The sequence below is a fragment of the Camellia sinensis genome, chromosome 1 (assembly GCF_055761805.1).
Source record: "Camellia sinensis isolate YWXY chromosome 1, ASM5576180v1, whole genome shotgun sequence".
Lineage (NCBI taxonomy): Eukaryota > Viridiplantae > Streptophyta > Magnoliopsida > Ericales > Theaceae > Camellia > Camellia sinensis.
In genome coordinates, this window is record NC_138961.1 from 186,863,047 (window position 1) to 186,876,641 (window position 13,595).

Consider the following 13,595-nt stretch of genomic DNA (forward strand, 5'->3'; position numbering starts at 1 on the left):
GTGAGTAGCACAATTTTCTCTGTAATTTTTTCTGGTTTGTTCAAAATACAGAGAAAAATGTGAACAAATCAAACAAAATTGGTCAGAACACAGAGAAATTTGTTAACAAACTAGAGAAATTTCAAACCAGAGAAATTTTATAGTATAAAGAACACGAAATATTTTCATAGTAGTTGCGGTCTCTCAAATTTTTCTAAAGAAATTTCAAAGCAGAGAAATTTCAATCTGTTGTCGTCTCCTAGCTATTGAAATAAGACCCTAAAGAAAGATCAAGTGTGTAATCATTCTATCAATAGGAAGCCTAGAAAAAAATCATGAAAATGTCATCATTATATGAGAAGAGAGACAAAGAGTACTATTTAACAAACTTCATTATTATAAAATCATAGGAAAACAATTTTAAGGAAATCATTCATAACCAACCCACTTATTTATGTTATCTATTAAGTCATATTTGCTTAAAGTTTAATAAATAGATTCATGGGTTTTCTATTGTTTATTTCTCTAGTTGTTGGGATACCAGAACTGAGCTTGAAGATGGTCTACCACCTTCTTGTCTACTTGGAATGCCTTCGCAAGAACATCATCAGAAATCATTGGATTCGACCCGAATACTGCATTAGCAATTGTAATGGTTCCGGGGTTTTGGCTACTTAGGGCAGCAAGATCTACTGTATTAGTCTTTCCATTATTAAAATGAAAGTGAATGAGACCCTGTGGGAACACAAAAACATCTCCTGGGTACAAGACCTTTGTGAAGAGACGGTTGTCAGTGTTGAAGGTCACGAAGCCGACGTAGAGAGTACCTTCCAAAACCACGATGACCTCAGTTGCACGAGGGTGCGTGTGGGGTGGGTTGAGGCCATAAGGTGCAAAGTCGATGTGAGCTAAGGAGATGCCGAGAGTATTGAGGTGTAACGCCCTCAAAATAATAGCTTTAAACCCATTAAATAAGACATGCATTGATATTCAAAAGCTCCACATTCTTTCATTTAACAGCGTTTCATTACAAAAAGTATTACATGTTAACAACAAAAGCAAATGCCCTATGGGCTTACAGCTTTCCAAGTTAACACTTGGTTACAACAAAAGAGCACTAACTCAAACACGTTAAGCCCTTGGCTTGAATTTACATGTAATACATCAAGTAAAACAACAAAAAAGTCCGCCTCTGGCCTCCCAAGCTACGTCCTTGGAGGTGGCATGCTACCTGTACCTGAAAATGATATTCCCATATAGGGTGAGCCACAGCCCAGTAGAAATACACTAAACCAACCATGAACAATGACTAAAAGATTAGCAACTGATAGACGGTCAACACTGACACTTCCATTTACATCTCCCTACGTTTCCATGACAGCCAAGTCTATGTTACAATTCACTTTTCGTTTTTGTTCAACTTTGAGTTTGAAAACAAGGCTCAGTACTCTGGCCAGAACATTTGATGAGATTATAGTTCATCACTAGAACACTTTCGAAATCCAAGGTGGATACACATTATTTTGTTGTATCAATAACACATAAACTACTCCCATACTTCGCAAACAATGATGATATACATTTTAATGCTATATCAAATCAAACAAACTTTTCAATAGATAAGCATATGAGCTATATCACTACTACAACAGATAAGCATATGAGCTGTATCAACATTCCGATAGATAAGCATATGAGCTGTATCAACACTTCAACCGATAAGCATATGAGCTATATCAACATTCCAACAACCGGTTTAGAGGTACATCCCCCATCTTCCCCTAAACCATTAACCGGTTTAGAGGTACATCCCCCATCTTCCCCTAAACCGTGGAGTACATCCCCTATCTCCTCCCATACACAAGTAATGCATATAAACACAGAATCACATATGCAATCAATCAATACATAAAATTAATGTATTCTATCAACCGACATGCTCTATGACACATCCAATTGATTAGTTTTAGTTTTCCTAATCATCAAGCATTGCCTACAACGATCAACACTACCCTCCACCGGTAGCCCAAAGCAATTATTTCTAAGCAGGAAATAAATGCACAATGGATATTCAATCGACATTTCAATTCGGTGAGTGATAAATAATTCAACTACACCCTTTTACCCCATGCACTCCCAATCTCAGCAATTCCATTTCATTTCCTCATTTCCCACAATTAATTATCTCAATTAATTAAACAATGTAATTAGGTCATTTTCCATAATTACCATTACCACCCTTAGGTCCCATTTTCATCAATGATTCAACATTTATTCCATTTCTCTATACCAAACATGCATCTAGGTTTATTACAAATAAAATCCCAACTTTTGTAAAATAACACAAATGGCCCAAACTTTCACAAAATTACCAAACCAACCCCAACATCTCAAATTACCAAAATTTAAAGACAAAATCCATGGAGAGGAGTAGGATATCCCTACCTCAAATTCAGAGCTCCAAGGGAGAAGATGAGTAAAACTCAGAAGTGCTCCAAATCCCAAATTTCTCAGATCTCAACAAAGCCCTCGACGATCAACACACTTCTTACAAAGGCCCAAGGTGAGGAAAACACTCTAGGTAGATCAATCCTAAGAGAGAAGTTCGGTTTTAGAGTGAGGTGCTCTCCAATGGAGGTTTTGAAAAAGTAAGAGAGAGAAAGGAAATCAAAAAGTGATCAAAAAGGTGGTTTCACGAACTGATATAAAAGCAGGTCCGCTCGAGCGTACAACACCCCGCTCGAGCGTACAGACACAAGTTCACGCTCGAGCGTCCAAAGATCCGCTCGAGCGCCGGGTGCACTCTCCCAGAATTTTCTGCAGACGACCGAAATGCTGAGAGAAGGAAATTCACGCTCGAGCGTCCAAACTGCCGCTCGAGCGTAAAGGCAGCAACAAAAGCTCGCTCGAGCACAAAACCGCCGCTCGAGCGGAGAGACCAAAACCTGGGAAAAATTTCAAAGCTTTAAAACACAACCAACTAATTCCCAACTTGCCCAACACAACCCAAAACTCTAAAACAAAGAGTAAGGGATAGAAATGAGGATAAGACAACAACGAATCTACGAAACTGAGTCCAGATTATAGTTATACAACAACAGGGAATACCGGGATCGCTATATGAGGACTAGTATTTGCATGACGTTTACGGGAGTGACCATCGATCCAACTGGGTTCGATGTGTTTTGAGGAGTAAGCAGGCCAGAAAAGAAAAAGTCATCAGCCGTGTCACACCCCAAACTCGCCCCTAATAGTTTTGGGCATGACCTATTCAGAAACGGACACTTAACCTGTTATACATAACTTATGGGGCCTGAGCGGAAGCATTATCAATATAAAATAACATAAAACATCATCCATTGAGCTACCACTACCATGCCAGGACCGCACACATTGCATTAGGTACATAATATATAGAAACATAGACCCGAACTTCGGTTACACACTTATACATTCATACTTAGACCCACAATTGGGCGTGTAACGAAAATATTAATGAAAGACAACCAAAACATAAATCAATAACCTAACAACACTTTACAAAATGCACGGCTTCAGGTGGTGCCTGGACGCATCAAAGTTGACAAGAGAAAGACGAGCCTTAAAGGTTAGGACTGAACTCTCGGTTGATTACCTACAAAAATAGACAGACAAAATATTGAATGAGCGAACTCAGTGAATAATAGTACATAAATAATGTAATGTTTAACCTGAATAATAAAACATATAACTGCAGATACATATGATTAACTACATTCCGTAATTATTTCCAAAACAACCATGGGTCTAGTTTCCGCAACAGAGTGGCTTTAAGCCCAGCATATACAGAACAGCCATAGGCCTACAGATGCAGAACGACCATGGGTCCAGAAATATCAAAATGGCCATGGGCCCAGAAATATCAGAACGGCCATCGGCCCAGAAATAACGGAACGGCCATCGGCCCAGAAATATCAAAATGGCCATCGGTCCAGAAATATCAGAACGGCCATCGACCCAGAAATATCAGATGTATGGACTCAAGAGGTGGCACGTACAGATTCTTGAGGTGGATCCCACCAAGGTGTAGCACTTAGTTCCGTACAGCACTTTGTTCCATACCAGAAAACATCAGAACAGATTAACTATAGAATCATACAGAAAGTATACACATTCTATCCATTAATCACATGAATAAACATAGATAATATAAGTTTAATAGAACGTTGCCGATAATTGTTAGCAAAAGGTAAACATATTTTACAGCTTCAACGCTTTCAGAAATACGTAGATACCACAGTTCCATAATGCATATACATCCCATTTGCTCATCATGTTTCAATGCCACTAACTAGCAGTTAACAGAATGGTAACATTAATTATCAATAGCAAACAAAACATATGGTACAATGTTGCGCTTAGATTTCCTCATGGTTCTTTGCAAGTAGACATACTTTTTCGTAATTAACAGAACCTTAACATTAACAATAATCCGAAGGTAAATGTACCATTATATCAACAGGCCAGAACAATTCATATAATAACATGAATTACATAACAATGTCGTTGATACACAATTCTTTTCTATTAACCAACTTCACAGTGTTAATAGTTTGTATGCAATTCTTATACAGAATCATAGGTAATTCTTAGGATGGTACATTGACAATGATCATTAGCCATAACCCAAAATACGGAGTAGGTTCAGAGTCATACCGATGTGTGCTAACTCTTTCAATGTTCACATCAATTCCCAATCAACACACATGTTAACATATTAGCTCACGGAGAATAGAATGTTGTTAACAATTTTCTTAACGGTAGACCATGTACATTTGTAGTACTATTACTCACAGTGATCGGCTCCCGGTAGTAATGGGATGATGTCCTCGTCTCGACCTACAAGTACATTGCACAACACATTATATGCGATTATACTTGATCCTTTACTTATTCTCTTTGATCATTCAATCAATTAGCAATGGTGGTACCAAGCTCATTATTCTTTAATAAGTTATAATTCATGTCTCAGAAAACAGGAGAAATCGATGGGAAATGGTTTAGGTAAAGAAATGGTACAAAACTGGTTGACTGAAAGTGAACAGTCGTCACTAATTTGGGAATAACTATTTCTGTATTTATAATTTAGGCATGAGACCACCTCCATTAGAAACTAGACTTTCGGGGCTTGATTTTAGGCTCAAGAATCACTCAAAACGGAGTCCAGATGCAAAAGATATGCTTGTTTAAAGTTGGCTGGACAGAGCTATCTCTGCACGTGCTGCCTGGACAGTTTGCAGTCCGAAAATGGCTGAAAAATTGGGATTTCTCATCTCCAAAATCAAACCTTTATTACATGTAAATCAAAGCCCAAAACCCTTTAATATAAGATGAATTTCACATTCTTAGCTTCCATTCCAATTCATAACTCCAAAATACAACTCAATTCCCAATCACAAGAACAAGATTACAAATTAAAACACAAAAGCATAAGGTAACCATGATTTGGGGTTTAAAACTCATTCCCATGGTGAATCCTCTCTAGCCTCTTTAAGAGCCATAAAATCCTTACAAGAAGTTAAGTCGTAACATAAATTCAAGCTATGTATAAAGATCCATCATTTTCTTGCTTGAATAAACCAAACCCTTACATACAATTATAGATAACCCAAGAACTCATTATTTAGGTTGTGATCTTCAAGTGTTGAAAGGGAGAGTCTTACCTTAAGCCCTTATCATCACTTGTTCTTGCATAATCATGATGTATTCAAGCCAATTCTTTGATGTCTTCTTCCATTTCTACTCTTTCTTCCTTCTTCTCTTTAAGTTCTCTCCAAAACTCTCTCCCTTCTCTTTCTCACGTGTCTCCCCCCTTTTCTCAAGATATTTTTGGGTTCAAAATGTTGAGTTCCTCATCATATATCTAAATAAACACACACACACAAGGCTTAGCACAATAGGGAGAGCCAAACATGGCCTTACGAATCGCGCAAAATTATATTTCAATTAAAGTTCCCAGGTGACTCTAAAAATTGTGCCGATCATAAATATGTCCCCTGTTCTGGTTTCTGAAGTCTCTAGGGTCTTCAATTTGCAGTACAAAGTTAACCACCCAAACGTGCATTAACGAATCAGACAAATTAGATTTCCAATTAATTTTCCCCAATAGTTCTGAAAATTCCCTTTAACATACCCAAGTACTCAATTTTAATTTCTGAGCCCATAAAGGTCAGTAATTTAAATTTTAAGTCCGTAACTCAATAGATAATGCTTCAATTCTAATAGCTATAATTAAATTAAAACGCATCCTCTCATAGGTAAATAAAGATGATTTCTTATACGCATTTTGGGGTCATTACATTCTCCCCACCTTAAGAAGTTTGGTCCTCCAAACTTGATTCTCCTTGTCACAAGTCTAGTTCCGTCTTGGACATATAACATTTCTCAATCATTTAGTCATTCCCATCTTATACGTCAATTCCAATGGAGGTTGCTCCCAAAATCACAAGTAATTCGTCTTTACTGATTAATTGGTAACCCAATTGATAATAGTACTTAATAACATCAAAGCATCGTCTCATTATTCACAACCCAGGTATGTTTCAATTTATTGCTCTGAAAGTTATACCTTCCAAATACTATAACAACTCAGATTCACTTCAAGTATTCGATTACATGTGACTCATAAGCCATCAAACATAGTTCAAACTCTTTCGGTTTACACACAACTCCAACTATCATAATTCCTCCAAAGTTGAGGTAACGTTCCCTACTTAATCATGTTTCAAAGGCACATACATCTTTCAACGATTAGACCCAGAATAACAAACAAGTCCTAAATCAGCGACTTTGTGGCTCTTTGCTCTGTAATCAGAAGTAGACTTATCAGTTCGAATTAGATTTCTAACAGGCTCCAAAACAAGTAGCATATACTTTTGCAAATTCATGCAGGTGTGCCAAGACCTAATCATACCATCATAAGTTCGGATCCGAGCAATAGAAACAAGTATAGCAACCATCTTTTCAAGGAAGCCATCCAAAGATAAGGGCAGAAATTGAATTTAAAATCATGTTTAATTAATCAGTCATAACAGTAAGATGCACATCCTCTCTCAACGAGTATTACAAATTAATTTGACCTCTTTTTACTCATCTCAGTATTCCACAATTCAGTTAATTCTTTCTCTTCCTACTGTAGGGTACAAAATCAACCACATGGTTTGTATTCATAATGGATACTTACAGTGGATTAGAAAACAACCGTACAGAAATTATAGACCAGTCATCCGGTCCAGTCAATTATCACAGGCAGAGTGTCCAGTTACTTCGCGTGCATTATTCCTACCAAATTCATTCGTAGGGTTATAATGTCATTAGGTATACAGTAATCATATCCACTTGGGTTCCATAATATCTAGAAATTCAACGGTACAACAATAAAGAAATTTAACTGACTAACATTAGAGTTAAAATTTTTTAATAAGATCAGTTCAACATAACATGAAATCAATTCAGAATTGTATAGTGCGGCTTACACAAATTTGCATAAACACGCAAGAAGAAGGAGATACCCGTTAACCCATCATTAACATGGACTACCCCCCATAACCATTTGTTCCTGTCAAAATTCACAATGTCATGCAGAACAGCTTACATTATAGCCTTTACATACAAAATAGGGATTAGTTTGACAATTTACAATATCGACACAGAATTATATCATCGAAATGATTTCTCAGTCTTCAATTATTAATACATAGAGACAGGATTCTAATTCTTGCAGTAACTTGTCAGGTCACCAATCATTTAGATTTAATGACAAATTGGTTAGTGGTTGTCTATTGTTTTGCAAGTGTCATGTGGACAGACACGTATCATAAGCGGGATTCTTCATATCATTCGACTATTACTCGTACGAAAGCTCACTTACAAATTACAGATTATACATAAACAGAACAGATTATAGATTACGGATTTCAGATTTTAGATTACAGAGGTCAGAATACAGAGTACAGTGCAAAATACAGATTCTCGCAATCAAATTCCAATTACACATAAACAGTACTCAGTAGACACCATTCATAATGCTCTATCAGAAGTCGTCGGTAATTTCCTTAGTTCACAAAATCATATTACTTACATACCGGTTCAAGGTTCAAAACCAATTCCCCAACATAGCCTATCTAGTTAAATCGTTAGCAAGAAGTAAATTCACAATTAATTAATTCCTTTCATAATTTGAAAAGGGGTCGTTATATGCATAATTTCTTCTTACAACCAGTCCTACGTAACGCAATTTCAATTATCACACAAAACACATCACATCAAAATATTCAAACACAGCAATTTTTTTTTTTTTTTTCCAAAATCGCAGATTTAAATATTGTTATGGCAAGGAAGACATACCTATAGTATAAAAGTAGAGTATCACATATAACCTTTCCTTTAATCTTAGAAATATCCCATTCTTAACTTTAATCAATTCACTCAAATAGATGCTAAAAAGCCCAATTATATTGCCATCATTTCCCACAAATAACTATCAACCGATAACACATATTTTATCTAAGTATTTACATACAAACTGTCTCACCAATCATCTCAAATTCTTACCACACCTCCGCAGTACAACGTTGTTGCCTTACTCCCATCTGCAAAATCTATATAAGATAAACAGAGGCAATAACAGAATATGCAACAGACATAGATCGTAATCATCAGAAATAGCAGATAAAACATATACATTTAACGTTGCCATCAATCTTTTCATGTACTTTTAGAATATTATGCATGATGCCTAAGTCTTGCTAGACATCCTAAAGCTCAATGGATTCATGTGTGAGATGCCAACTCGTGCTCTGATACCACTTGTCACACCCCAAACCCGCCCCTAAAAGTTTTGGGCATGACCTATTAAGAAACGGACACTTAACCTGTTATACATAACTTATGGGGCCTGAGCGGAAGCATTATCAATATAAAATAACATAAAACATCATCCATTGAGCTACCACTACCATGCCAGGACCGCACACATTGCATTAGGTACATAATATATAGAAACATAGACCCGAACTTCGGTTACACACTGATACATTCATACTTAGACCCACAATTGGGCGTGTAACGAAAATATTAATGAAAGACAACCAAAGCATAAATCAATAACCTAACAACACTTTACAAAATGCACAGCTTCATGTGGTGCCTGGACGCATCAAAGTTGACCAGACAAAGACGAGCCTTAAAGGTTAGGACTGAACTCCCAGTTGATTACCTACAGAAATAGACAGACAAAATACCGAATGAGCGAACTCAGTGAATAATAGTGCATAAATAATGTAATGTTTAACCTGAATAACAAAACATATAACTGCAGATACATATGATTAACTACATTCTGTAATTATTTCCAAAACAGACATGGGTCTAGTTTCCGTAACAGAGTGGCTTTAAGCCCAGCATATACAGAACAGCCATAGGCCTACAGATGCAGAACGACCATGGGTCTAGAAATATCAGAACGGCCATGGGCCCAGAAATATCAGAACGGCCATTGGCCCAGAAAAAACAGAACGGCCATCGGTCCAGAAATAACGGAACAACCATCAGCCCAAAAATAACAGAACGGCCATCGGCCCAGAAATATCAGAACGGCCATCGGCCCAGAAATATCAGATGTATGGACTCAAGAGGTGGCTCGTACGAATTCTAGAGGTGGCTCCCACCAAGGTGTAGCACTTAGTTCCGTACAGCACTTTGTTCCATACCAGAAAACATAAGAACAGATTAACTTCAGACTCATACAGAAAGTACACACATTCTTCCCATTAATCACATGAATAAGCATAGATAATATAAGTTTAACAGAACGTTGCCGATAATTGTTAGCAAAAGGTAAACATATTTTACAGCTTGAACGCTTTCAGAAATACGTAGATACCACAGTTCCATAATGCATATACATCCCATTTGTTCATCATGTTTCAATGCCACTAACTAGCAGTTAACAGAATGGTAACATTAATTATCAATAGCAAACAAAACATATGGTACAATTTTGCACTTAGATTTCCTCATGGTTCTTTGTAAGTAGACATACTTGTTTCGTAATTAACAGAACCTTAACATTAACAATAATCCGAAGGTAAAAGTACCATTACATCAACAGGCCAGAACAATTCATATCATAACATGAATTACATAACAATGTCGTTGATACGCAATTCTTTTCTATTAACCAACTTCACAGTGTTAATAGTTTGTATGCAATTCTTATACAGAATCATAGGTAATTCTTAGGATGGTACATTGACAATAATCATTAGCCATAACCCAAAATACGGAGTAGGTTCAGAATCATACCGATGTGTGCTAACTCTTTCAATGTTCGCATCTATTCCCAATCAACACACATGTTAACATATTAGCTCACGGAGAATAGAATGTTGTTAACAATTTTCTTAACGGTAGACCGTGTACATTTGTAGTACTATTACTCACAGTGATCGGCTCCCGGTAGTAATGGGATGATGTCCTCGTCTCGACCTACAAGTACATTGCACAACACATTATATGAGATTATACTCGATCCTTTACTTATTCTCTTTGATTATTCAATCAATTAGCCACGGTGGTACCAAGGTCATTATTCTTTAATAAGTTATAATTCATGTCTTAGAAAACAGGAGAAATCGATGGGAAATGGTTTAGGTAAAGAAATGGTACAAAACTGGTTGACTGAAAGTGAATAGTCGTCACTCATTTGGGCATAACTATTTCTGTATTTATAATTTGGGCATGAGAGCACTGCCATTACAAACTAGACTTTCGGGGCTTGATTTTAGGCTCAAGAATCACTCAAAACAGAGTCCAGATGCAAAAGATATGCTTGTTTAAAGTTGGCTGGACAGAGCTGTCTCCGCACGTGCAGGGGAACAGTGCCGCACGTGCGGCCTGGACAGTTTGCAGTCTGAAAATGTCTGAAAAATTGGGGTTTCTCATCTCCAAAATCAAACCTTAATTACACGTAAATCAAAGCCCAAAACCCTTTAATATAAGATGAATTTCACATTCTTAGCTTCCATTCCAATTCATAACTCCAAAATACAACTCTCAATTCCCAATCACAAGAATAAGATTACAAATTAAAACACAAAAGCATAAGGTAACCATGATTTGGGGTTTAAAACTCATTCCCATGGTGAATCCTCTCTAGCCTCTTTAAGAGCCATAAAATCGTTACAAGAAGTTCAGTTGTAACATAAATTCATGCTATGTATAAAGATTCATCATCTTCTTGCTTGAATAAACCAAACCCTTACATACAATTATAGATAACCCAAGAACTCATTATTTAGGTTGTGATCTTCAAGTGTTGAAAGGGAGAGTCTTACCTTAAGCCCTTAGCATCACTTGTTCTTGCATAATCATGATGTATTCAAGCCAATTCTTTGATGTCTTCTTCCATTTCTACTCTTTCTTCCTTCTTCTCTTTGAGTTCTCTCCAAAACTCTCTGCCTTCTCTTTCTCACGTGTCTCCCCCCCCCCCCCCCCCTTTTCTCTAGATATTTTTGGGTTCAAAATGTTGAGTTACTCATCATATATCTAAATAAACACACACACAAGGCTTAGCACAATAGGGAGAGCCAAACGTGGCCTTATGAATCGGTCAAAATCAAATTTCAATTAAAGTTCCTAGGTGACTCTAAAAATTGTGCCGATCATAAATATGTCCCTGTAACAAGCCCGCAGGGGGGACCTCGCTACAGTTCGGACTCTCGATTTGTGTCGCGGTTCTTAATTTGAACCAAAGAGTCCAAATCTGGCAAATCATTTTGAGAAACAAATTTTTGAAAAAGTAGTGCCAAACATGGACTGCTTTGCCAGATACAGAGTCGCCACCTAAATATTTTTAAAATGGGGAAATTTAGGAAACCCTGACTCGGTGCCGAAGGCCACATGTCTGTCATCACCGGAGTTGTCTCGGCTCGGGAGCTTGGGTACGATCGGGGAAGGTCAGTTATGAGCACCCCCTCTCGCCCGATCCGAAGATCGGCCTCTACTAACCGTGATATCCAATTTTGAAAACGTTATGTGTTCTTAATCCGGTTATTAGCCTAGAATTACTATGTTGTGCGCGCAGCAAACAAGTATAGACCAAATCACCCAAATTGGAACAAAACATTTCATGTTTGTTTTTGAAAATGGTTTGCTACTCGCAAGTAGGCTAAAATGCAGATTTTGCCACCCTCAAGTGGGCTTTTAGAGAAGATGATTTTGCCACTATTTAGTGGGCTTAAAACTCACAGTTTTAATGCATTATTCCAATTTAAGCAATTTGACCTCCACCCACAGGCATTCAAGCAGTTTATCTTATGTAAGCACTTAGCCGCATGGCAAGCATACTATTATGGCAACATTCACACGTATGCTGGATGCTAAAGCAAAAATACTTACATTGTACTCCGTGCCAAAACAGTAAACTAGTTAGCAAACATGCATGTCCTAGTTCATGTTAAAAGTGGCTAATGTATCACATGCAAAATGCGATCTAGGCAGGCTCGGCTAGCCCTAAAACATGGTATATGAAAATGCACAATTATCACATATTCGGTTCGGGAATTGAAGTACGAATGCAATTAGCGTGATGTACCGAGCCTAATGCATGCAATACAAATGCATGGATGCACACATGCATATCATGAGGTATGCTAAATTAAATGTGCCCTAATCTACCACCGTAAGCAGGTAAATAAAAGGGAAGAAAGAAGTGGGGTTGGAAGACATACACACCACCCACACACACTTATTACAGATTTACCCTCACTCGGAGGGATCGAATAAATATTACAAATTAATTAACTACGCAAGCTAATTAATATTACAAATTGCCTAATTTAATTAACAAATTAAATAGACTAATTAAAAAAAAAGGAAAACGCCTCGAGAAGCGTGCCGCCATGCGCAAGCTGCCTCTGTTTTCCTTCCTTTCCTCCTCTGGAGGTTGTCAAAGCCTCAGGGCTGATCCCTTGGATAGAGAGGATCACCACCGGCTGAGTTGAATCATCACCGGCACTGGTATGTGTCCATCGGCACAAAATTGAGTCTGTCGGCAGAGAAAAGGTTGCCGGCCGGCACCTTACACTGCCGGTCGGCAAAGAAAGTCTGCTGGACCTGCAACTCACAGCAACAGAGGGCAAAACAAGGCATGGCAGCACAATTCAAGGCATGTATGCACCAACCATGTCCCTTATCATTGTGATGACTCAAAGAGGCATGTGCCTCGATTCTCGGGCCACCAATCACGTATTTCCATGCATGATGGCCCAAAGAAACAAGTATGCAACTTCGATTTCAAATGCATGCAAACCAATCAAACAAAACTCCCAATCCCTATCACCCAAGTCAAGGGACAAGGAATGCATGCAAGATGCAATGCAACCTAGGCATACAAGCTAAGGATGCAACATGGCATGGCAATTAACTTATGCAAGCATACAAGCATACATATGGCAATGCAAATAAACGGAAAGATGGACTTATACATGAATTAGGCAGCTCTAAAATAGACCTAAAACAGTGGCCAATGTGCTAAAAAGTGAGGGCTAAATGGCATGCACACACACATGCACACA

At 37.7% G+C, this 13,595-nt stretch overlaps 1 protein-coding gene across 1 annotated transcript; it reads right to left on the reverse strand.

Annotated features, from left to right (window-relative positions):
• Positions 1-377: 377 nt before the first annotated feature.
• On the reverse strand, positions 378-8,716 carry LOC114278983 (putative germin-like protein 2-1). The gene is made up of 8 exons (XM_082918076.1): positions 8,662-8,716; positions 8,572-8,618; positions 4,223-4,309; positions 4,017-4,103; positions 3,759-3,820; positions 3,108-3,246; positions 1,821-1,823; positions 378-912 (listed from the first exon to the last, which is right to left on the reverse strand). Exons 1-8 carry the CDS (start codon positions 8,714-8,716, stop codon positions 505-507), a joined length of 888 nt encoding a protein of 295 aa, XP_082774202.1. The 3' UTR covers positions 378-504.
• Between the last annotated feature and the right edge of the window lie 4,879 nt (positions 8,717-13,595).

Coding starts and splice junctions, on each gene's coding strand:
- LOC114278983 (XM_082918076.1), bottom strand. CDS start 8,716: ATGGCAACGTTAAATGTATATGTTTTATCTGCTATTTCTGATGATTAC. Junction 4,104..4,222: donor TTTCTGAAAGCGTTGAAGCT/GTAAAATATGTT, acceptor ATGATTCTATAG/TTAATCTGTTCTGATGTTTT. Junction 3,247..3,758: donor TTGCGGAAACTAGACCCATG/GTTGTTTTGGAA, acceptor GTTTCTGAATAG/GTCATGCCCAAAACTATTAG.